General features: G+C 38.9%; 2 protein-coding genes across 3 annotated transcripts in view; both read right to left on the reverse strand.

Moving 5' to 3' along the window:
* Nucleotides 1-1,267, reverse strand: part of nedd4 (neural precursor cell expressed, developmentally down-regulated 4, E3 ubiquitin protein ligase) — a 34,476-nt gene extending 33,209 nt beyond the window's left edge. For both annotated transcript variants that reach the window (XM_015399361.1, XM_015399360.1), the window contains exon 1: nt 1,042-1,267. In XM_015399361.1, coding sequence (XP_015254847.1) covers nt 1,042-1,092 — 51 coding nt within the window. In that variant the 5' untranslated portion in view covers nt 1,093-1,267. The remainder of the gene's footprint in view (nt 1-1,041) is intronic.
* Nucleotides 1,268-10,942: 9,675 nt separating this feature from the next.
* LOC107100735 (DNA-binding protein RFX7-like) overlaps nt 10,943-26,667 on the reverse strand; it is a 23,107-nt gene continuing 7,382 nt past the window's right edge. The window contains exons 4-10 of the mRNA XM_015399352.1: nt 23,947-24,032; nt 23,643-23,765; nt 20,658-20,774; nt 17,684-17,768; nt 17,366-17,582; nt 16,750-17,030; nt 10,943-15,059 (exon numbers count right to left, since the gene is read on the reverse strand). Of these exons, the coding sequence (XP_015254838.1) occupies nt 11,994-15,059; nt 16,750-17,030; nt 17,366-17,582; nt 17,684-17,768; nt 20,658-20,774; nt 23,643-23,765; nt 23,947-24,032 (3,975 nt within the window). The 3' untranslated portion in view covers nt 10,943-11,993. The remainder of the gene's footprint in view (nt 15,060-16,749; nt 17,031-17,365; nt 17,583-17,683; nt 17,769-20,657; nt 20,775-23,642; nt 23,766-23,946; nt 24,033-26,667) is intronic.

A 26,667-nucleotide genomic window follows, 5' to 3' on the forward strand; every position in this document is an offset into this window, starting at 1 on the left:
AGGACCAATTGTCAAAATTTTGGTGTCGATCATTCGATTTCATCCTGGACACTACAGAAAATGGGCTAAAAGTGTTAAAAACCGGAATTCTCCTTTAACTTCGTAGCCATCTCTGTTAGAAAGCATTTATTTGGCATCCTGGTCATTATAGGAGGAAAGCCAACATCATCTGATGTCGACTTGGTTTAAGTAGTTTGTTATTTCATCTTGGTTTTAGTTGATTTCATAAGTGGAGCCTAAACTCCATTGTGATCCTATGAAAACAATAACATTTTACTGTTTATGAACAAAAAAGTTAATTTCACAAGCTGCTTGCACTTATTCAAATATAAATTTTACACTAACAGACCCAGCTCGTGTGTTTTTGCTCCCATAGGGACCATTGTTGTTGAAGGGCCACTGCACCATGTTCAGGTGGGCTGGGCCTACAGGTGTGCAGCAGAGATCAGGAACTAAAATGAGCCACGTTCATTTGAAAAGATACAAGAAAAACATTCAAAGTTAAGTAGGTTAAAAGGATCCTATCACAGGCAGTGTTCACTTCCTTTACAAACTGTGTTTAGGCTGCGGGTGATGTCATATCCTGACAGCGGTTGGTACTTTACATTCCCCGATAAGATCAATCTTGGCGTTCAAGTGAAGTTTCTGAATCATCATGAGATGTCGCAATCGATCCCGCTTGGTTTACCCACAATAACTCCCCGGAGGTGGGAGGCGTGAATCTGATGTTTAGAACTAAATCAAACTGTTTTATCAAAGCATTGTTTGTTTGCGTGTGGAGGAAGAGGCGCGCGAGGCGTTGACAGCCCAGTTGGTTTCCTTCCCAACTCTACTTCCCCACGGATTTTTCCTCTAATTTATTCCAATTTTAAATCATATATAGTTGCTAAAATACTGCCCACATCGCAAATAAATATGTGTCCGAGTTAGCTAACGAGACTTTTAAGTTGTTTTATTCATTGTTCTACTTTATTTGCCAGATAACAGCAGCAGATGTCAAGCCGTTTTGTCACATAAACAAGTCTCGTTAGTTTAGTTTACCTCGTCCGCCTGAAGTCCTCTGATCTGAGAAGCTGGGACAGCAGCCATCATGAGGTCCTTCCTCTTCCTCCTAGAGGGCGACACGAAGAAGAGGGCGGCCGAGAGTAGCACCTATGGCGCTCAGGTTTTCCTCCTCTGTTAGTTGCTCCGACTGTCTTCCCTGACAGGTACTGACCGTAAACCAGATCGAGTAAATAGTTTAGGGATTGTCGTCATTCCTAATAACCATCCTCTTCCTCCTCCTACTTTTTTTTTTCTCTCAGAATCTCTTCCACAGCTGGTATGGCAGGCCGATATGGCACTTTATCAAACAGTGAAAACATACGGATTTATTTTTTTCAAAAATGTCCTTTTTTTTATTATGACGGTTTTCCACTTAAAGTTAACAGAAGTTTATTTATTTAATAAATTAATATTAATGAATCAAAATTAGAAGAAAGGAATATTTAATCAATATTTGATCACCAATTATTTTGTTTAGAAGTATGTATAATATATTCTTTAATGGGATTATTTTGAAATTAAACCTTAGTTTTGATCTGTTTTACAATACCTTTCAGTGCTTATATTCTACGTTTCTGTGATGTACTTGCATTTTAACTGCTTCACTTTATCTAGTAAAAGTCCATTACCCTCACTTAGTTATTTCTCATATTACACTACTTTTGTTACTTTTATTTTCTCGACCCTTATTTTTTTATTTCCATCTCTACGACGGAGTATTAGGGCCAGGCTAGAGAATTATTTAATTTTGAGAATAAAGTCATAACATTACGAGAATCAGTGGCGGTTCTAGACCAAGTGTACCAGGGGGCCAGGAGGGGGCCAGCATGTTTTCATGGGAGGCACAGAAAAGCATGAAATAAAAAAACAGAGCAAGGTATTCAAATATATTAAGATAGCTGCATTAACTGAAATTTCTATTCAATAAGGTTGATTTAAAATTCTATCTCTTATTAGGTTATACATTCAGAATTTAGGAATTTACATATTTTTGACTTAGTTTAAGTTAAAATGACTGTTTTCTGTCAAGTCTGACTTAGAACTCAAGAAAAATGGATAAATTCAGCTGTGAAAATAAATTGGAGTATATTTTTATATTTATTCTGAAAAAACCATCTAGCAGATGAATACTGGGATCCTATCTCAATACCAGTGAAGCTATCCCCTTATTGATTTAAAATAATTAGTAAAACAGAATTTCTAAAGAAAAAAAATGAAATAGATCCAAAGGACCTGTCAATAGCCATGTCTGTTCCAGTGCACATCATCATTAGAATTTGTGTCTGTCTTCAGTACAGGGTCCATTACACGGGCCAGGATATGATCTTCAGGGGCACTGGCACCCGTTGACCCCTGTCTAGAACCACCCATGATGAGAATAAAGTTGCAATATTACGAGAATTATGTCATCATACCTCAACCCGTTTCAGAAAGAAACCTTCGAGCTCCGACCAGCATATGATGGCCGACCAGCACTACCAAACAGCAACTTTACTCCACTTTGACATACTGCCCAATTTGATGCTGGTATGCTAACAGATTTCCTTATTTGTGAAAGTATAACTTCACATGATGCTCAACATTCCTCATTTTTGGGAAGAAGGGGCTTCTTGTAAGAGTTCTCATAAAATACAACTTTATTCTGGCAATTTTAAAACTTTATTCCCTTAATATTACGACTTTATTCTTTTAAGTTTTTGACTATTCTCCTTACGACTTTATTCTCATAAATTTATGACTTTATTCTTGTATTGTTACACCTTTATTCTCATAATTTTATGACTTAATTCTCATAATGTTAAGACTTTATTCTCGTAATTTTATTACAAACAGTATTGATTATCTGATGATTATTTCTGACGCTATACTGGTTCTGTGACTCTCACCCTTGTTTACAGAACCCCTGTTTACAGTCGGATGGAAAAAGTGTAATGATAAGGGTTTGTTTTCTATTAGCCATCAGTTGGCTTCTTTTGCCTCTCTAGAGAGCACGCTAATTACATTTACCTTCTTTTTTTAAATAGAAAATCAAGAGTTCATTTTTAAAGCCATCCTTGACCATACATTTTACAAACAATCCAACATCATAACATTTAGTTTTCAAGTGTCTCAGTTCCTGTTGAAAAATGCCTGGTCTTATAATTTTAAATCTTAAGTTGGGCTTTGCGCCTCAAAGTTAATGTTGGATCACAACCTGCTCAGTAATAATCTTAATCTTTATTGATCAACAAGATGTTTCCCAACTGCCCATAATGTGATAGGCGTCAAATAAGTGATGGGACATTAGACAATGATTGCAATTCTCAGTAAGATTTTTAAACAATATCTTTGCCTTTTACATTTATAAAATATTAAAATAAAATGTATTTTTAGTTCATCACCTCATTATTTCGAGAAAAAAAAATGTGCTGACTCTCTTAAATGACTGCCAAAAAACTTATTCTAAGTGGTTGGAAATCAGTTTAATTCAAGTCAGTTTATTTATATAGCCCCGAATCGCAACTCGTCATCTCAGAGACACAGAGACAATTTAACCAGATCATACAGCCAGATTGTTTTAAATTTTCTATCTAAGGAAAACCAGCTGATTGCACCAACTCACTGACTCTTCAGCAATCCCTCACATTAAGCATGCTTGTAGCGACAGTGGAGAGAAAAAACTCCCTTTTAACAGGAACAAACCTCCAGCAGAACCAGGCTCAGTGTGAGCGGCCATCTGCCGAGGTGACTGGGGTTCAAGGAGACAGAAGCAGAGATACAAAAGGCAAATTTCAACCAGCTCCACAGGTGGCCTCGTCCAGGAAACGCACAGCCAGGCAGACAGGCTCCGAGCCAGCTCCCATGTCAGAGGATGAAAGAAAGCACATCCAGTTAGCTACTATGAGAAAAAGCAGAGAGCACAAAGTAATAGATTGAACTAACAATGAATGCAGAATAGGAGATTAGAGATAGAATCCACTTCTTGTCAATATGCATCTAACCAACATGGTTTCTGCCTGTCTGGAGGGAATCAGATATTCTCTTTTGGATTGATCCTCTAAGAGCTTACTAAGATCCATTTGTGTATCATATTCACAACACATGTCATCCCAAGGCACTTTGATGAGACAGTCTTTTTCTTTGTTGTTACATTTCCACCATTATTGGAGGATTTTATGTATATTTTTCCCTAGAATTAACAGTTTGTGAAATTTTATTTAGAAAAAAAAATCATATACTGAATAATATACATTAAAATTACATTGTGTTGATTGAACTGCATCTTTTCAAGAAGCTCTTCTTTTTCACATCATAAATCTCTTTGACTCATAGTTGCTGCACTCTTTCTGAGGCAGTATGAACATCGCGGTAACACTGTCAGACAGTTAAAGATACACTTTAAAGAAAATCAATAGATTTTGTCTGACAGCAATCCCTAGTTTTAGATTTGCTCCAGTAGGTTCCCATAGGTCAGAGGTCAACCCACAGACACAAACACAACTCATGCAGAGGGAATACATGCAACTCTATGCAGTAAGGCTGCAGTAGGCATTCAGAGAAACATCATATTGCGAGGCAACAGTGTTCATATAAGAGCAGACAGTTTACAGAATGGAAAAGTACTAGGGTAACAGGTAAGTACCTGATTCCTCTATTGCATCAGTATACAGTATGCTGTTGTCAAACAAATGAAAATGTATCTTTTTTTCCTTTAACACTGCTGAGCAATACCGTTATGGACTCAACGTATTATTTTTGAGGTGAAAATGCGAAATAAGGGCAGCTGCTGAGGAGGTTGTCATTGTCCTTAACGCCTGTGTTTTCTAAATAATTGCACATTACTCCTCCTTCATAAATGGGAACCCTTCATGAAGTTTGACAGCTTCAGCTTGTCAAGGAAGTTTCATTTCCCCACAGAGTAAGCAAGTTTACAGAATGCCACAGACAGTTGAATTGTTATAAAATGACTTAATAGAATACCTGCAGTTAAAGGAGTCATATTTTGGTATGAACACAAGAAAATAGGATCCCCAATTCTGCTGTATAACAGAAGATATGTGTAGTATCCCTTTAACTGAAGAACGATAACGCTTTTCATAAGACTCAGTACATGGATATAAAGAAGTATATATTGTTCGTTGGATCTAAAATAGTAAATTATATTTATGTCTTTGTCAATAAACATAAATTTAGCAAGCCCGTGCTTGTTATTGAGGAAAAAAACATTTAAAATAAAGAAAGGGCTGCCACACTGACTTTAAAATGTACAAAGTACCAATTTGTATCTAATGTCACTTTGGATAAACACTACTGTTGCTGCAGGAGAATATTTGGCCTTCAGGTACCTTTTGTGATTTGCGTTTTATGGAAAATGTCTGTTTTCTAAACAACAGTAGCAACTGTGGGCTGCTGGTGAACTCTAACAATGTTTGGAGCAGCTCTGGCTTTTTAACTTTATGATATATGAACATTGGTGATGTTTAGGTACCAGCAGAAAAACTAACGCAGAGAGGATAGTGACGGCTAGTCAGCGACAGGTCAAAGGGTCAACGGCTGGAGATTTCCAAGGCGGGCCCAAATTGATATTTTGAGACCACTTTTGTTTTAAGAATTGATCACTGAAACTAAAAATTGCAAAAATAAAAACCCTAGGCTAAGGAGTGGCCTTTATATGTACAACCTAAAAAGAAGAAAAATACAGAGTCACCTTTCACTGTATTTACAGATAAAAGGATTTGANTTAAGTGTTAACGAGCAGTTGGACAGGTGTACCTAATAAAGTGGCCGGTGAGTGTATAAAGGCAGTAGTTAAGTAAGTTTGAAGCCATCCACTTCAAAGTTATTATATATATTGTGTCGGTCTATCACATAAAACCCCATTAAAATAAGTTAATGCTTTTCAGACTCACATGGAGAAAAAACCCCCAGAAATTCTTATTACATTTTATAACTTTCACAAGATTTTGTCTTCAACTGGAGATCATCTTCTTGTTGCTAAAGTACAATTTAATGTTAGCTAAACTTTATTATCTTGGTTATTTTCCATTCATTTAACTTAATGGTTAAAGAAAAAAATGTTTTGCATTGACTACATATGGAAAATATTGCCTTATCTAGATGTTTTGCAACTAAATGGACCTATGCTAAATAAGTGAAGGATGTGATTGCCTAATTTCATTGCTTTAGTTACCCTTCCTACAGCCTTGGATTAGATCAATAAAGATCTACCTGAGAGGTGGGAGTGGCAGTAGCTCATAAAGCCTGTTCCTGCAATACTGTTTTACTCTCCCTCTCTGGTGGGCGGCTTCCCAACATGAGTAATACTTTTGTTACATCCCTGTTTTTTTTTGTAAACTCTTGTTCACTTTTCCAATCATCCATCCAAACCATTTCACCATTGATCTGTTCCATTACTCATCTCACATTTTATTATGCCTTTATTGACTGGTTTGAACCTTACACAGGAATGTTTTTGTGTCAGTATGTAACTTTACGTCAAAGTTGACGAAAAGTCAAGTGTTGGGTAAATGATTAGAAGACATCAATGCATTGGTGTGCTATTTTTTTTTTTACAGTTGAATAACAAAAACTAAAGTTATCATTTATGGACAAAAGGAAGAGCTTTTAAAGGTTAGCACACAGCTTCAGTTAATATGACTAGAAACCAGCAATCAGACTCGAAGTTCGAGTCTAAGGAACATCTCAAGGAAGGACTAACGTCTTTGCAGGATCTCAAAACTAACCAATGTGTTTGTCTTACTGCTCCATCATTACTGTGTCTTCGCATGTTTGCCTAAAACGTCGATTAGACAGCTGCAGCTGATCCAGAATGATACCGTCTGCATTCTCACCAAAACTAAGTAAGTGGAGTACATTATTCCAACGCTGAAATCTTAAATCCGGCGCTCCATATCTCAGTGCACAGACTTTAAATTACTTATATGAGATTATCAACCACCCAGCTCTCATATGTCTTCTGGATCAAGTCTACATTTATCTTTAAAACCAGAACTAAAAACAGAGAGTTAATTTGACTGTTCTATTTAAAATATTAGCTTAAACATCATGTATTTTATTCTGTACTCTGGCCTTTTCTGTTGCTGCCCCTAAGCTGTGGAATGACTTTCCCTTGCCCACTAGGCAGGACTCTTCACTTTCTAACTTGAAATCTCTTCTTAAGACCTATTTCTTTTCCTTGGCTTTTAACACAATCTGAGATGTTGACTTTGTCTTACTGTGTTTCTTTTATTATTGCTTTTCACTATAACTTTATTGTTTTTATGATTGTGTGTAACATTTTGGTCCTGTTGGGCGCTTTAAGTGCTTTATAAATACATTTGGTATGGTATGTATTGCAACTTTTCTCTAATTTCCTATTTTATGCCAATGCATTTTGCTATTGTGCCCTGCGATGGACTGGCGACCTGCCCAGGATGTACCCCGCCTCTCACCCGTACACAGCTGGAGATAGGCACCAGCACCCCTGGCGACCCTGTGTGTAGGAAAATGATGAATTTTGCTATAGTATGTGTTTTCTTATGTTAATCTTGGCAAGCACTTTTAATTGTACTGTTGCTTAAATGTGCCATCCAAATACATATATCTGGCTTTTACTAAATATTTTTCGCCAAATTATGACCCTTGTGTGGAGTTTCCTCCTTTATTTCAAGTGACATTTAGAAAGTGTGAAAAACAATGAAAGGGTATTACATTAATAATTTGCGCCCTGGAAAATGTGCTGCTTTGTAAACACAAACGTTTTGCAATAATAATTCTCCTCATGCCAAGAATGCATCTATCTAAATTTATTGTAGTTTTTTGGAGGGGATTTCAGATTTCAGAATCTCCTTCATTTTCTTCCTTCACATAAAAATAAAAAGCCTTCAGTCTTCAGTTTTGTACTTAAAAATGTTTATTCTTTTTAAAAAGTGTTTAAAAAATGCATCAACAAGCACTTCCTCTTGTAAAAGCAATATCTAAAATGCAAAAAGTTCACAGCAAAATAACAGTGGAGGGAAACTAGCTCAGCACCACTTAAAAGAGGAAGGGTAAGATCTTCGTTAAATATTAGTGCCAAAGATCACACAGTTAAAAAAAAAAATAAAACTGGGAGGGAATCACACCACAAATATAAAGTCTGCTTTTCAGCAGTTAAATATTATCAGCAAGGTTTCAAATCACTGCACTTTTAATGTATCCAGACATTATTCTTTGAGCAGATAATTATTACACAAGTGCAAATATTTTCTGAAGCTCCATTTAGCTCAAAATCTAAAGAGAAAGGACCCATCTACAAGGAAATTCAACAGGAGAAGTACTGACGGACCGTACTGCGGCAGTGTTAGGTTAGTAATATAAAACACCACTTAAATAATTATGAATATGCAGCATGGTTTAGTTCTTCTATTCAAACAACACACATTACAGAAATAACAATAAAATATCCAGAACTGACCAACATTCCAGTCTGCACAAAAACACAGCAGAAGTGTCAGATCAGAAAATTACCAATACAAATAAACAGTTGATCAATAAGATGCCTTTGGGATATTTCCTTCTATATAAAACATGTACCCGCTGTTTAAACAAAAGCATCAAAGGTAGTAAACAAAGATATTTTTCCAAAAAAAAAAAAAAAACCCTCAATTTTAGAGACAAACCGTCTTTCCAGTGCTGTAAACGTCACAAGATTTTCACTTTTCATCGTATCTTCAAAGTGCAGATACATGCCTTTTAGCTGTTATCACACAGCGAATAAATAACGTAACACCCGTGGTCACAGTGCATGTTGCTAAAGCAGACATCTTTGGTATGGACATAAGGCTAAGATACCCTCGGGCGAATCTTTAGAGTCAGAACTTCTTTAGCTTTCACATTTAGGTGACTCCTTTGGACAGGGAGTAACGTTTTACCTTCCTGTCCAAACACAGTGATTTGTTCTTTTTAATGTAAAGCAGAACAGATTGTCAGCGCTGTATCCACAGGTTTATTACACACTCCAGCCTATAGAAACTAAAATCCATTCAAAGCTGCTTTAGGTTTTTTTCCCCTCCTCTAACAGCTCATATTAATGATGTAAAGGTGAAGACTTTTTTTTCAATACATCCTAAAGCTTTCAGTGCTACAAAGGTATGGATTCCTTAAACCACTCTTTTATTCTTAACACTCCATTTAATCCTAATCTTACGTGTTTGTAGCAATCAGAAGTCATTGTAGCCGAATTGGGATTAAACAATTTCTTCCACCTAAAAAAACATTTAAAAAAAACTGGGATTTTACCGCAGGTAGCTTGTTTTATGATTATAAATCTATATAATATGTCTTGGGCATGCAGTGGTATAAAATAAATAATAAGTATATAAGTATGGTCAAAGTAAAATAAAGCTACTTGAAAGTGAGAAATCTGCAAAAAAATAAACAAAAGAAATCAGAATCACGCTTCATGATCATTTTTAGCACAGTGCAAAAACAACCCATTCAATGGGCTTAAGTAAAGCAGCTTTTTTGCAAAACATTTTTTTTTTATTTTGAGTGCAGGTTTAGTGGAAGAACCCTTGTGGTTTAAAGCGGACCCTGCAGGTGGATGATACAGCCAAACAATGACTGTATTCATTTTACGAAGGTCCTCCCTTCTTCCATCTGTATTCTTGACCGAGATTACATGAAGGAAGTTTTTTTTTTTTTTACTAATTAATTGCTGTAAGAAATAAAGGGTTTTAAATCTTTGTCTGTAATGTAAAGGACACAAGTTCAAATCCTGGTTGTACCAGGAAGGGTATCTGGTGTTAAGAAATTTACCAAATCTGAGAGTAAGTTGTAACAACTTGTTGGGGTGACCTCTGAATATGAAGAGATAAAGCACTAAATCTGCCAAGATCCTTGAGGTAATAAAAAATAACACTGAATTGGCTTTCAAAGCTTGAACATTTTCATATTTCACCTCCTTTTTATGTTGTGTTAAAATGGCTTCTACAAAGTGCTGATCAAATTTAATGGCCTCCTTGTAAAAATGAGATAAAAAGTAAATCTCTAAGAAAAATTATTTAAATCAATGTTAAGAAATGATATTTAACAAATAGTGGCACAGTAGTTGGTATCCCTTACTGTCTGAATCTCCTTCCTCCACAAGGAAATCACTTCGTCTTCTACAATATATCCCTTATATTGAAGCAAGCAGAGAGGACATATCTTTACCACTTATTCATGTCCCAGTATTTAAAAGTTTATGTTGCAACATAGCCCAGCTTAGATGCAGGTTATTTTGAAAGAGAAACTAGAGAAACAATTCCCCTTTATGTTGCTGGTGAGAAAGTGAAATATTAAATAAAAATCCATCATATTCTAGCCAATTGGGCAGTGGCTAAAGGAAAGAGACATTAACAGAAATTATGAATAAAATAAATAAATAAGGTTATCAATAGTAAATATCAATAACATCAAAAATGCTTCAGTTACATTTATTTCGAAGATTTTCACGGTGGTCGTTTTTTTTTAAATCACCAATTTTTTTGAAAATTTTTTCCCATACTGAATAATTTTTTTATATGATTTACCTTAAAATGTATTTCAAGACTTTTACTAGGAGGGCCAATAACTGTGGCCAAGAGATATTTCTGTATACGATCAAATTAACATGAAGACAAATATCAGTCCCATGAATATATATTGATTAGATTTACAGCAGTGGGTAGCACTGCTGCCTTGAAGCAAGAAGGTTCCGGGTTCGATTCCTGACCCGGGGTCTTTTTGCATGGAGTTTGCATGTTCTCCCTGTGCATGTATGGGTTCTCTCCGGGTACTCCAGCTTCCTCCCACAGTCCAAAAACAGGACTGTTAGATTAATTGGCTTCTCTAAATTCTCCTTAGCTGTGAGTGTGTGTGCGTGTGAATGGTTGTTTGTCTCTGTGTTGCCCTGCGATGGACTGGTGACCTGTCCAGGGTGTACCCCGCCTCTCGCCCATTGACAGCTGGAGATAGGCCCCAGCACCCCTCGCCACCTCGCTTGGGATAAGTGTGACGGAAAAGGGATGGATGGATAGATTTACAGTTAATGGATGAATTTGGATAAATATATCAATCATCATGTATACACTTAGGTGTGCACAGTGTACAGGCTTTACTGGCACAGACAAAAGCAACCTTAAACAAAAAAACATAGTTTTTTAATTTATGCTAATTTTGTGGAAAATAAACATCCAAAAACCTTAACTCTGTAGTGAACTTTGCCTTTTAAAAAGATAATGAAATGGCATATATGTTGGTTATGATGCTTTTCATATTTTGGATCTACAATGATTCACTTCTCTTTTCCACAATAAGCATTTCACTCTTTTATTAGTTCAAATATGGAATTGTTAGTTTGTTATTGAGCAGATAAAAAAAAAATGTAAAAACGTAATTATTTTGGCATTTTTTTAAACCCACATGGGAACTAACTTGACAACTTGGGCTCTCATGGCCAAACATAAGTGTAATCCTTTACACAACTTAAGGTTAGTTTGGTTAATATCTAAGTAAAGAGTTGAGATTTATCCCTTCCTAAAAGTCTATGAAACACAGATCTGTTATTATATATATTAGTATTAAATAAGTGGTTATAGTTTTATTTATATAATGATTTTTATATATAGTCAAAGTTTTAAATGATTAATACCATGATGTAACTTTTATGGAGAGAAATATAGAATAGCGACTGAGGTTTTGTTTTTTTTTGCTTTGTCTGCTTGTTAGAAACGATTAAGGTTAAACAGGAGGTGACTATTTATTATGTGTTTAAAGGGAAATGACCAGCATTTTACTCATTTTTACATAGTGTTGCAGCATTGTCAGCTCAGCCTGGCACTTTAACTTGACAAACTTCCAGTATGTCCTCAGTTACATAAGTATATTAGAGTTAGGCTGTAAATACCTCATAAATACATGAAAAACACTCTGCTACAACAGTTAAAATTGAAAAAAATTCTCAGTATTCAGCCCATCAGCCCAACAGCTGGGTGATCTTTGCTTTCCAACCAGTCCAGCCCACCTGAATGAGGCGCCTCGCTGATTTGCTGGAACAGCTGCTCGTTCATCTCCTCTGCTGCAGAGCTGTGGAACCTGCTCTGCTGCTGGCTGGGGTCAAACAGCAGGTTTGTGTCCAGCGCGTTCAGGTCATTCATGCTCCCAGAAAGCTCTGATGTCATTCTGATTTCGCAAGGGAAATCAGCCCCACCCGCGGCGAGCTCTGACTCCTCCATGATGGGACCTGTCAGGAGGTGCTGTTGCGTGCTCCTAAAGTCTAAATGCTGCTGTTGTTGCAGCTCTTCCTGCTGCCGTGAGCTCAAAGCTAACATTACAGACTGAGCCTGCTGGTGGTGGTGCTCTGCAGAGGCTGGTTGAGTTTGGTTGTTGCCTGCTGAGAGACTCATTTGTTCATTAACAGTGTTTTCTATGAGGTACCCTGACCGCTGTGAGCTGGCGGAGTCAGAAGGCATCAGGCTAAGGTGGTTCTCACTGCCTGGTTGGCTGAACTTAGACTCCAGCATCTGGGTCAGATTCATCCGTGCAGTGTAGGTGGAGGGTAGGTTATGGATGCCCAAACCTCGCAGAGCCTCATCTTGGTCCCCTTCCATCTTGCTCAAAAGGATGCTGCCAATGTTGGTGCATTGCTGCACTTCGGTTTGCATCATGATGTTGAGTGGCACAGAGCGGCTCCTCTGCGCCATGCTGCTGACCCCCAGGTTTCCTTTGCTGTTGGTGAAGATGTTTAATACCTCGGGGGTTACTGGAGAACTAAAGGGAGATACCACAGAGCGGGGGACGTTAATGGGGGCATTACCTCCTACGTTCAAACTGAGATTCCTCTGATGCACGGCTGGGCTAACGCTGCGGCATCGATACGTTGCAGCCGATGTGTTGCCGCTTTTGTTATCCAAAGGGGCTGGCACGGCGAAACCCTCCTGCCTGCTCATATTGGTGACTTGTTGCTGCACAGGGGAAATGGGAGTCAAGCGGCCACAGTGGCTGTCGTGGTGGCGTGCGTGAGGAACGGCAAAGGCATGGGGCTTCTGGAAAGGCTCATCTGTCAGGCCTCTGTAGCTGCTGAGGATTCCCATCCCACCACTGGATTTGCTTGAGCCTCCGCCGCTGTTGCCACTGTTGCCGCTGTTGCTGCTGTAGCTGCTGTTCATCCATTCCAGCCTGGCCTTGTCAGGGTGGGTGGCTGTTGGCCTCTGCATTGGTTTCACAGGACTAATGGAGACAGGGCTGCTGTCTTGGAAAGACGTCATGCTGGAGTTGATAGGTGTGAATGCGAACGGGTTCCTGCACTCCACTGGACTGGGAGGGACGGTGCTGCTGCAGTTGGAGTGTGGAGTGCCGATGGGAGTGTGGCGGCTGCTGCCCAGAGCGCTGTCCACTGGGGTGGTGGAGGCCATCCGGGAGCAGGGGCTGTCTCCTGTCAGGCTCTGAGCTCCACCAATCAGCTCTGAAGTGGGTGTGGGTGTGTGGATGAGGTTTCCGCTGTTGTTTGGGGCTCGATAAAAACCACTCATGGTCTGGTTGGTGGTAGTAACATTTCTTGGCGTCATGATGGGTTGGCCCTGCAGCGAGCAGCCGGTTCCGAGCTCTTGCAGCCGTTTAAGTTTCATCTGCTCCTCCATCTGAACCAGTTCCTCCACAATGCTGTCCTGGGTCACATCATCATCAAAGGAAAAGTAATCCATATGTTCCTGCATCTGGAGCGGATTAGAGGCTGCTTGATTAATGAACTGCAGGCAGTTTGCAGCCGGACTGGACTGATGAGATCCCTCAAAGACTCCTGCAGGATTCTGATACCCAGGTGTACCGGCCATATTGTGCACGCTACCGACTGTCTGCCCCTGCATGGATGTGTCACTGACTGCAATGCCGGTTTCCATAACAGTAGGAGTGTTTTTCCTTTGCATTGAGTTATGTGTTTTGGCAACACGGTCGAAGAGAGAAGGAGAACATTGATGGACCTGAGTGGGGAAGACAGAGGTCATTTTCATCTCTAGCTCTCTTGAGGCTGGTGCGCTTTCTGATCTATCTGAGGTTCCCTGGCATGGAGCATAAGCAGTGCCCTCTGCAGGCTGCTGGGACATGAAAGCCCTTTTTACTGGCGAGAGGTCTGGACTGAGGCCTGAGCGTTTTCTGAAGCTCTTTGTTGACAAGAATGCTTCCCCTGCCTGGGAGCCTTCTCCACAGGATGATAATCTGCTATTGTTTACAGTAGACAGAGTGCTGGTGTTTAAATCAGAAGAGGTTAAGTGCAAAGTGCTTGCCTTATTAGGGCTATTACTGCTAGTTTTGACTGCAGTACTGGCACCAGATGAGGAGCTTCCTTTGTATCTGGTACCCAGCGTTTCTTCGCCGCATAGGAAGCCTTTGGTCTGTGGTATGGGCACGCTAGCCGCTCTCTGCACAGACCCTCCGGCTCTGATTGTCACTCCCTCTTGGGTTGAAATGTGACTGCTGGGATTCTGCATTTGGCTGTTCATATGTATTGCTTCAACTTCCATTTCCACATCCACACTTTGCATGTCAACACTTTGCTCCAGCCCGGTTACCGGAGCCAAAACGGGCACAGCAGAAGCACTCCGTGTGTTCTGGTTGGAGCTGAAGTCTGCCGCGGCTGCAGAAGAGACACCTGCAGACGCTGGTCGCAGCATGGTGTTTGTGAGGGACGTAGTCTCGCCGCTGTTAGGTGCCAGGGATATGGCTGTCATCTTGACCAAGCTAACAGGGCTGAGCTGACAGGTTGTCATCATCGTCTTAATGGGGCTGTTGGCAATGATCATAGTGGAGGGCGAGCGCATGGTGATGTCGGTGGTGGCAGAGGGCTTTGGCAGGATTTGCGCATAGCGCTGTCGAACTGGCCGCTCCCCGGCCGGGCTGGTATGATTACTCCGGGCGGGTTTGTGGCTTTGGTTCACTACCTGAACTGGCTGGGACATCATCTGAAAGTTAATGGGTAGAACTTTGCTCTCTGCTGTTCCCACAGAACCCGGTGACATCAACTGCCCACTCTTCTGCATCTAAAACACACACACACACACAAAAATCACAATAACATACTTTTTTTGGTAAGTCCATCACCATCAAGTGAAATTAAAAGCGTCCTTAATACTAAATTTAATACCAAACAATATTGAATAATACTTTTTTTCATAAGCTGGAAAGTGCATCTTATTAATTTCATGTTTTACTCTGATACCGCCAAATAAAATCCAGCATAACAAATTATTAAATTAAAGGATACTATAAATTTCAGAATCAGTCATGAAGATGACTGGAGGAGCTGCAGAGATCCTCTGCTCAGGTCATAGAAACTGTTTGTCATGCATCAACAAGTGAGAAACCCAAGAGAAGTTTTAGTACACGTCTATGACCCAAAGGGGCTGCTCAAGTCACTATGAACTCCTAAATTAAATACATTTAATAACTAAGAAATTTACCTTCATGCAAAATGCTGTGCAGATAAAGACTAGCACACATATACTAAACATACCATCATGCACCACAAGCATCATGCTGTGTCAAAGCTTTTTTTCAGTAAAAAAAGGTGTTCAGATAAAATAGGAAGATGAGGAGCGGTAAAAAAAACAAAAAAAAACAGGCAATCTTGGAGGAAATCTTACTTGAATATAAAGACAGAATTACTTCTGCCAAAGCTGTACACATGTATCACAGATATGAGCTATTTTATTTACAGAATAAATTAATGACTGGATTCAATTAATTTATTTAATGATGACTTTTTTTTAACCATTTTTTTAAACTACCTTTAAGATAACGGTTATTGAGGGGTGGAGCTAGATAGGGGTGCCGGCCAATTATTGTCCACCCCTGTGGCCATTCCTACTAAGTGATCCCATGTAGGCATAATTCACAAGCAGTTCCCCTCTAAAACAGAGGGTGGCAGCAGTGATACTGGCAATGGAGACTTGGGGCTCTCCTTCCAGCAGGAGGATGAATCTAAACATCCTGCTGGATATGAGGCTAGAATCTCTCCATCCAGTCTGAGCTTGAGCGATTAGCAAATAACAACATGCATCCAATTATATGTGAAGTAAAAGTGTAGTTAAATTAAATAATGTAAAGAAAACTGAATAATTTAAAAAAAATGGGGGTACGGATACTTTGAAAACCATTGATAAATAGTTTTCTTTAGTTTTATTTGTGGTTATTGACTGTTTTACTCATGCATGTTTTAGAAAACAAGTGCACATTTGGATAATGAAAGCCATCTTTAAATTCATAATCAAGTTGTGAATATAAAGTAAAATACTGTCAAATATTTCATATTGAAGATTTAGTGATGCAATAGTACACTTTCGTGGTTGAGAGTATATTAATGCCTGTTTTAGTTAAACAACGTTCGTTTCTTGTGAATCCAGGAATTTATATACTCAGTATTCTGAGCATAATTACCCACCCATAAGAATATTTGACACAAAAATAGAACAATAGGGGAAAGAACAATAGACAACACTAAGGTTGAAGTAAACATGTAAATATAGCTCAATGATAAACAATAATTCAATTATGTAAAATAACATAAAAGCGTCTTTAATTTCTATTTTCAACCTCTGCAAATATAAATAGTTCTTTATGCATGTATTGCAAAACGTCTAATTAATGTGCAAAAGATCTTTTCAACTTCAAACTATATTGTTTTCACCACAGTTAAGTTTACAAAACATAGAGACACATGTACTTTATTACCGTGATGGGACTAGGGACAGTCGCGACCACAATGCCTATGGTCTGCTGTGGCGATGCAGGGTTGGGGCTAGCACAAGCCACAGCATCAAGTGTCCTCTTTGCCGTTTCTTCTCCAAGTAAAGGGGAATGCAGCTTTTGCTCCTGCTGCTTCCTCTGGATCTTCCTCTGCAGCTGCTGCTTTGCATCAGAGGATGTTGGTGAAAACATTTTCCCCTGAGGCTGAAATGCCTGAGCCTCGGCTGTGGGTGCAAAGCCTGAGACGGTCTGCTGTGGGTTGACCTCTGGACAAAAACAAGGGAATTAAAGATACATTTCATGTAAAACAAAAGACAATCTTTTTTACTTACTAGACCCTTTACCAGGTGTAGTTCAAATTAAAAACATCCTTGTTAGGGTAACCCCAGGACATTATCTTTTGTTTTGATCTTTTGAGCACATTTTTTCATCACAGTTGTTATAAAATGAAAAATGTGTGCAGACTAAATATATTTTAATGTATTTTTTGTGCAAATAGTTCACATCTTAATTGCCTAATTAAAACTAATGCAGAAAAGCAATAGATGCAGTAACGGGCCTTTGCCACAAGATGTCACCACTGACGCTTAAGTAACTTTACCTTGCTTATCAGCTGCTGCTCCTGTCATTAAAGTGAGAGCTGCCAGAGACTTGTTGCTGATGTAATGGCTGTCGATTAGAAAGCGAGCCAAGTCTTCCACCGTATCGAACTGGCGCTTCAGCACTTTCTGAGCCCATTCACATACGAGATCACAGGCTGCAAATCGCACCTCCTCCTTGATGCCGCTAACATGGCACGGGGAATCCAGGGTGTCACACTGTAGCATCACAAATCAGTGAGAGATATACAGCAATCACAAATTAAATAGAGAATTATTGAGTGCTAAAAATAGAGAAAAAAAAAGTCAGTTTTTCTCACTCCATCTGCTGATTTATGGACGTCCATGGTGGGCAAAGATGGCATGTGGACAAACGGCCTCTTTCTCAGTCCACTGTAGCAGTATGTAAGCCAGTGTTAAGGTCAATATAACAGTTAAAAGAGATATCATACATAAACTTTCTGCTACTTTATTTAAAGGAGTACCTAAAGACATATCTTTTGAGCGTCATAACATCCGCATGTCACAGCTATCACCATGCTTTACCTCAAGGATTGTGTTGTTTAGGATGATTTGCATTTGACACTGCAGGCCTGATATATAAAGATGCAAATCAAGGAACAGTAAATTGCTTTAGCAGACAAACATTGCAGGTGTAATGAGTGGGCATGATGGTCTGCTAAAATTATGTGAGCAATTGATAAGAGATTTGGAAGTGAAGCAAACAGCCCTGTATAAATGAGGCTTTCTGAGATCAGAGTGCAGTCAATTCGGCAGCTGTAATTCCCGACAGGACTGCGACAGACTGGCATGTAGGATTTTTAGTATGACTGTTAAAAGTTTTTAGTTTTGAAAGTAAAAAAAAAGGTTGATTTGAAAGCAGAAGCTCACAGAGCAAGATTCAGAACAGGTTTACAACAAATCAAAAGATCAAACTTTCGTTCTGTTATCTCTTACCAATGATCATCATTCCTAACGTATTACCTAAATAACAAGAAAGGTATGCAGGCTGCTGCAGATTGTTGGTTTCAGCACCACAGCTATGTGAAGAGCAGCCATTACAGAAGCTTTTTTATTTCATAAGATAACCCGTAGAAAAAAACCGAATTAAAAGTACACCATGCAATGCAACGCAAAACCCCCACTGCCCGTTACCTCCACAATAAATCTGACACCACAACAGAATTCTGCCAATCCACATGATATTGACAGGCAAAAGCCACATTCTATTCCTCTTATAGCCAAAATAACCTCAGATGTTATTGGGTGCAGGTTTGCACCTTTCAAGCATGTCTAATATAGATGCAGAAGCTACAATTGCATTCTCTTTATGGTTTGACAAATCCCAGATAAAAGACATTTGCTTATGTTGATCCCAGTAGTTTGAATTTTCTGCTAATCAGCAAATGCTCTGCCTATTAGTAAACAGGACTAAAGTTTTGCACCCGCTGTTCTGCTCAATTTAAAACCTGTGCATGCACCTGATTTTTAGCAGTTTTTATAAACACAAACCTTTAGTAGTTTGGAGTTTAAATGTAGCGTTTGTCATTTTTGATTGTTGAAATGTTGCAACATTGCAAGGAGATTGTTTTTTTTATGCTCCAACCTTTTACAGACTTATTAACAGGCTTGCAATTTGATTTATTCATCCCTCCAGTAGGTGTTATGTTTTGGGCGGCATAATAAAATGATTTTAGTTTAAAATCATGATCGGAACTCATCATTTCAGTAAATTCTTTAGTATACTGGTTTTGCAACTCTTGAAAATAACACTTCTTTGGTTAAATCAGCCCACAGGAACTAGAAAGACATTCAGCATGGAGCATATGCTTTATAGAAAAAAACAAACCACCCTCACTTGATACCTGCAGGACATTAAATGAAAGAACCATGCAAGTAGTTTGAAGGTTTTAAAGTATGACAGAAAAAGCAACACAAAGATGCAGATTTAATCACATCTTGAGGAAAAGGCCAGGATTTGCATTGCATTAACCTCCATTAAGATTCTATTCAGGTACAATCCTACAAATATGTCAGTCCTGTGCAAACAATGCTGCCCTCTGAGCTGTTTACCAGAACAAGCATTGAAAGGTTGGACACAGGAGCTGTAATACTAATCATGTGCCTCAAATTTGGGCAAATTTAAAGGTTTTCTGTGAACTGCAAAAATAAGGACTTAATGTCTTTCTTGCATTATAAATTTTAGGCATATAATAATAATCCATCCATCCATCCATTTTCCGTCACATTTATCCCAAGTGGGGTTGCAAGGGGTGCTGGGTGCCTTTCTCCAGCTGTCTATGGGCGAGAGGCGGGGAACACCCTGGACGGGTCACCAGTCCATCGCTGGGCAACATTTAGACATACAGGACAAACAACCATTCACGCATACACTCACACCTAAGGAGAATTTAGAGAAGCAAATTCACCTAACAGTCATGTTTTTAGACTGGGAGGAAGCCGGAGTAACCCAGAGAGAACCTCCGCATGCTGAGGAAGAACATGCAAACTCCATGCAGAAAGACCCCGGGCCAGAAATGGAACCCAGAACCTTCTTGCTGCAAGACAGCAGTGCTACCCACTGCAGCACAATAATAATAATAAAAAAACCTAATTTGTAGTCACTTTTTCATTTCAGCAACACAAAAAAAAAAAAAAAAATAGGGGAGCAAGTCTAGTAAATATGACCCCTAAGTCATTACAAATACAAAAATGATTTTACAAAAATATTTTTTTGGTGAATCAGAATACTTTTCAAATTAAACTTGATTTATTAATTTGATATATTTTCCTCATATAAAAATAACCTGTTAATTTTAATGAAGCACCTTTGATTGCCAACACTAAAATCTTTGGTTTTCAATAAGGGCTCAGTGTTCATACAACCCATTTCAGAAGGTTTTAGCTAACAGGCAGACCCCCCTCTGCTTCCCCACATCTTTCTTTTAAACACTTGACGAACATTTAAGATATATGACCCCACCATCCTCAGAGATAATGATATCAACCTCAATGAAGGTCATGAACACAAACCAAACAGCAGCTTGACGTCACAAGCTTAGCAGGCATGAGTACGCATGAAGGTCAAGATCACAGAGAAACCCCCCCACCCCCCCGGGGGTCTCTGTATTCTGCTTGTGCCTTTGAGGCGGGGGGTGGGGGGCTTCATTTCATTTCAAGTCTATATTTAGAGAGCTTATGAACTGCTGCAGCAGATGGTCCAGACACACACACACACACATATACAGTCATGGGCCTGACTGGTAGAGTACAGTCCATTCCAGTAAAGGATATTTAGATTTCCCTCTCATGCCAAGGCGTCGCGCCTTCATGTTGGGGAAGACATTTTTCATCATTTTCCCGAAGTCTGCAGCACTCAGTGGGTGGTAGTTGAGATTGTCACAGAAGCTCCTGAAACACAGAAAAAAAAACAATTGAAATATAATTTTTTTTTTGTTTTTAATCGCAACCTCAATGTATTTCAGCTACCATGTTTGTATTACATTTTTTTTGTTGTTCTCAGTGTCCTATCTGGCAATGTGGCAATAAGAATATTTGTCTTGATGCCAAAAAGAGCCCAAAAGATTTTACTTTCACAAGTGGAGCAGTACGGCTATCGCCATAGTGTTCCGCTTGATTTATGCATGTAATAGCTTTATTATAATTCATGCAAGGAGTATTGCAGATTATATGGACAATGCAATGAGAAAGTGGAACAGGAAAGAAAAAACAAGAAAAAGGAGAAAAGATGAAAGAAACAGGAGATTAAAGGGAGAAATTGATAAAACATCTTCAGTCTGCTTCATCATCTGGAAACAGATGTAAAAAGAACAGCACAACCAACGGATATAGTATAATAAATACAATAAAGTAGCACCTTGATACTATCGCTGAAGTATATGTAGTATTATTTTATCTGACATGTAAAATGTGGTAGCTGAAAATAAAAATATGAGTCCTTCAGACATCCACGCAGCCCCCAACTTGACTGAGCCTGAGTTATTTTACAAAAAAATGGTCCAGAAAATTCTGTTTCTAGAAATGCAAAGCTGTCCAGAGATAACCCATTAAAATTGGTAGCTGTAGTTAAAGAGAAAGGTGGTTCAACTAAACATTGACGAGGGCAGATTTATGTCATAATTTTCATAGTTTTACTTAAAAAAAAATAAAAGCTGTTCATCATTTTTATATCACTTTACAATATGTATCAATTTGCCTTATATGTCACATAAAATCCCAAATCAACCCTTAAATTCACTGTTTGTAAAGCTGCCTTTTATAGCACACTTTTATACATATCATACGAATCAAATAAATGATATATATATATATACATATATCAGGAGAGTTTGTTGTAGGAAAGAAAGGCTGCATAAATATAACATAACATATAACGCCTCAGCTCTGATCGGCATGCTGTGGGAACACCAGAGCCGAGTTCATCCGCTAAATTATGTGACACCATTTAACGCAACCTAAGGATGTCGAAACACCGCGCCAGTCGCTTCTGATCTAACAAGCCGAAACAAAGATAAAAGAGCGATACAATAAAGCAGACTTACTATGCCCTGGATTCCTTACATGTTGCTCTCCATTGTTTACTTGCCTGATTTCTGTTTCACTGGTGACATAATCTACGCTAACCCAGCTTGATGGTGTTACCACACACTCCAAAAGAACTGCTGCACCAAATACCGATTCTTAGCAATTGATCCATGTTTGAAAATCCCGCTTTAACCTGATATTTTTTAGTAGAAAAGAAGTTAGATTGACAGCTAAGGTGATAAGGCAGGGAGGAGAGACTTGAGGGTGGAAGGGTGACATGGAAGAAAGAACAAACAGGACATGGAAGAAGTCTTCAAGTGTAAAAATTGCTGCAAACTCATATTGTGTTTTCTGTCCTGACCCAGATCTTGAAAATGCTGAAATTAACTTTCAGATTTATACTCAGAGGCAGTTGATGCTCTCTGAAACAGATGAGGCTTACTGATGTTAATTAAATCCAAACCTCACGTACTGCATTAAAAAATGTTGAAACATAAAATACATCACTACAACGGGTGAAAAGAACTGCTGTGAAGCACTCTGAGATAATATACTCCAGAAACCACGGGAAGAGTTCAGCACAACATGACTGTCCTGGCTGAATGATTTCTTTTCCCTCTCAACTCATGAGGAAAACCTCCTCGCTGTCTGACCACTGTTATTTAATAATCCTTAAGTATGTTTGGCAATCAGCATCAAGCAGCCCCTCCTCCATAGACCCCCTAAGAGACTGAGCCTCACTGGAAGTGATGTGTTTTAGCTTCTTGTCCAATCAGGGCCCTACTTTCTCGATGCTTACCTCAATAGATGCAGACTCAAACCTCAACATGGATTTATTATAGAACCTGCCAGGCAACGTCCCGCTGCTCCACAGAGCGGAGGGGAGATCATGTCCGAGAGCGGTATAAATGGCTGATTAATGAGCAACATACTAAAGAAATCAGTGCATATTTAATGCAGCTTATTGACTACATTTTTGAGAAAGCATATTTTACCCATTACGTTTTTTATCAATAAAATTTACAGAGGAGGTTTAGCCTCCCTAGTATTCAATAAGAAATCGCCACTGGTCAGTATTACTACACATCTATCAGCATGAAGATGCATGAATCAATGTGATAACCTGCTGGATGATTCAGGTTCAAAAACATACACAAAGACTCCACAGGTTTGATTTAAGGTTCCCTGGGGATGTTGGATCGATCAGTGATCCATAAGCAGATGTTATTCCCTTTCATTTGGACCAAACTTGCAGGCATCAAACCAAAACTAAGCATGTTACATGTTTTTAGTCTTTTTTTAGCAGCCCGACCCGAAGGCGCCAACGTTCCTGGAGGCTGCAGTATTTTTGTTCTGCTGGAGTTAAACAGATAAAAAAAAAAAAAAAGTTATGTAAGACTGTCAGAGCTTTTCAATGGCGGTCTCAGATTTTCCATTCTAATATTACCAACACATGCTGCTCTGTGATTCTCATGCCTGCTGCATCTATTTATACTGACACTTTAGCCTGCAGTAATGTAGGGCAGGAGGCAACGCAAACACTGGCAGGGGTTTGCGCAAAAAGAGGGAAAAACTGAAAAATGCCTCAATGATGATCCTCGAAAAATTTCTGATTTAGTTGCTTTCTATGTGCTTTGAATTTCACAGGTATTAAAAAAAATCTAAAATTTGAACTTGGAAATAAAATAAGAGATTTTTATAGCAAAAGTTTTCTCTTTCTCCATCTGAACCTACTTGTATTCATCATAGACCTCCTGCTTGGGAAGAGAGGTCTCCGGGTATTCCTCTAGATGATCGCGGATCCAGCTGAAGGCGTGCATCTGCTGAGTGCGGCTGGATGACAGGGCACTCTGGTCACTGAGAAAAGATACGGGTCACCAATTCAGAAATGTCAAAGCTGCACTAACCTTTGAACCTCATTAAAGCCATCTATATTGCTTTGGATGATCTACTGCAATCAGACAATGTGGTATTATCATGAATCTTTATTGCTCAGGTGGTTATTTTATTTTTCACTTTCATATAGGTGAGGTCTCACATTTTCTCTGGACTGATGCTGGGACCAGTAGGCAACTTGAGGTAGAGGTAGAGTTTTTCAATGTCTGAGAATTTCTCCACATCTTGCTGCAGAAATAAAAAACAAAGAGGGTAAAAGGTTATAAAATAAATATTTCGCCTTCTTTGAGAAAGAGAATTAAAAAGTCTATAATGTGCTGCTTTAACCCAAGAAGAATAAGTTATTTATCATTTTACCTGAACTGAAAAAGCCATATAGTGGCATTCAAAGTCCCTGAAATCTTTAATATTTTGTGATGTTATAACTAAAAACCAGTGTAAGTCTTTTGGGGGATTCTATGCGCTAGACCAATACAAAGTAGATTATAATGGTAAAGCTGGTTTTCAATATTTTTAGAAATGAAAATTAAAAAGTTGAACTTGTTTTATAAGTCCAGACTTTGACTAGGCTATTCTAACACATGCATATGTTTTGACCTAAACAATTCCCTAGTAGATACTAGTCCTAGTCCTAAAGGGAATCTCCACCACGATCCTTAGAACAGACTTTACCCTCCTCAATGAAAAAAAACTTCCCCCAGCATGATGCTACCTCCATTCTTTGTCATCATGGGGAAAGATGTGCTCGGTGGAATATCAGTGTTTAGTCACACTTGGGGACTGACCTTCAGGGGGTTTCCGTATCTAATAACAGGTGCAAGTATGTTTGTACGTGCAGAGCAAATCTTCAAAAAAGGCGCCAAGTTATTTGTGATTTAATTCAGATGACATAGTGCGACATACTGAAGCACAGAATACAAAAATGCTTTATCTACTGATGACAGATGTCCTGTTGTCAATTGTTCTGGTCTGCTGTCCCAGTTAAACCAGTATGGCGGAATCCATAGCTCAGCACTCAGATTGTTTACCTCCTATTTAACTGACTATTTTAAAGAAATATAGATATACACTACCGTTCAAAAGTTTGGCGTCACATTGCTTATTTTTGAAGGAAAAGCACTGTACTTTTCAATGAAGATAACTTTAAACTAGAAGGCTGATTGATGATTAGAAAACCCTTGTGCAATCATGTTCACACATCTGAAAACAGTTTAGCTTGTTACAGAAGCTACAAAACTGACCTTCCTTTGAGCAGATTGAGTTTCTGGAGCATCACATTTGTGGGGTCAAATAAACGCTCAAAATGACCAGAAAAAATAACTTTCATCTGAGACTCGACAGTCTATTCTTGTTCTTAGAAATGAAGGGTATTCCATGCTAGAAATTGGTAAGAAATTGAAGATTTCCTACAACGGTGTGTACTACTCCCTTCAGAGGACAGCACAAACAGGCTACTGCGGGTACTATTTAATGAAGATGCCAGTTGGGGACCTGTGAGGCGTCTGTTTCTCAAACTAGAGACTCTAATGTACTTATCTTCTTGCTCAGTTGTGCAACGCGGCCTCCCACTTCTTTTTCTACTCTGGTTAGAGCCTGTTTGTGCTGTCCTCTGAAGGTAGTAGAGAAGATAATGAGAAACAACTTAACAAATATTTGTTTGGTTGAAGAGGGTAGGACACAACCCTAAAGAACCAGTCCCAGATTGTTTCTGAAATAGTCAGATTCAAAAGACACAAAAGCTGCAAATGTACAAGATGACAAATTCAATTATCAGAATTTGTTGACCTTGACTTTCAATGAAAGCATTTGGGAATTTATGATGCAACAAAACTTAATCTTGTAAACAAACCATCCACTTTATTCTGAAGAGTAAAATAAAAAGAACACATCTGTTGAGGTAACTGTGTTTGCTTTGGCCATGTGATGGACTTGTGATCTTTCTTGGGTGTTTCTACGCCTTTTGTAGTCCTGACTCTGTCTGCTAATATGTCCAACTTGGCTGTATTGTTGTTTTTTTTCATCTCAATAAGAGCTGAAAGTCTCAGATTTAACAGACAGTGAAAACAGCAGTATAGTGAGCTGTTCATCAGTCCCTGCTCGGAGGGACTGATGTGCTGTGCATGCAAAAAACCACAGTCTGCACAGACTGAGTGCAGTAAGAGGCTGCAGACAGACATGCAGGCTCCTGTGGGACAGGACAGTCTGCTGGCTGTCCTACGGGGCGGGACAGTCTGCTGGCTGAATCAAAATGTTCTGCTGTTAACACCTCTCCCAGGACAGCTCCACTCACGAGACGTTCATCCTCTGAACAGGAACCCGCTTCAATCCATGACAGGGTAAAAGCCATAATGTGGGATGGATGCAAGTAAATATGACTTCAAATATTGTATTAAGTTTATTTGTTACTAATTGAAAAACAGCTGAGTTGGTTTGACATTAATCCCAGACCAGTGTTTGGACTTCATAACCAAACTAACTAGGCTTATGACTTAAGACAGTGGGAGGAGTTGGTCATGTCACTGCAGTCTGACCATTAGATGTTGCTGAAAATTACACACTGTAGCTTTAAAATGGCCATATCCAGATGGCTACATTTCATTCAATAATATAATCTAAAAATAATAATGAAACTGACAGACAACTAAAAACATGTTACTTTGTAGTGTTTTAAAATAAAATACTTCCAGATTACTTCTGGGTTACTTTTGGATTAATTCTGAGTTTGTGTCCCACTTTAAAAAAGATGGATGGATGGACGGATGGATGGATGGATGGATCATTGGTAATAGATGATGGATGGATGGATGGATGGATGGATGGATGGATGGATGGATGGATGGATGGATGGATGGATGGATGGATG

This window comes from Cyprinodon variegatus, unplaced genomic scaffold (assembly GCF_000732505.1).
Source record: "Cyprinodon variegatus isolate N-32 unplaced genomic scaffold, C_variegatus-1.0 Scaffold1005, whole genome shotgun sequence".
Taxonomy (NCBI): Eukaryota; Metazoa; Chordata; class Actinopteri; order Cyprinodontiformes; family Cyprinodontidae; genus Cyprinodon; species Cyprinodon variegatus.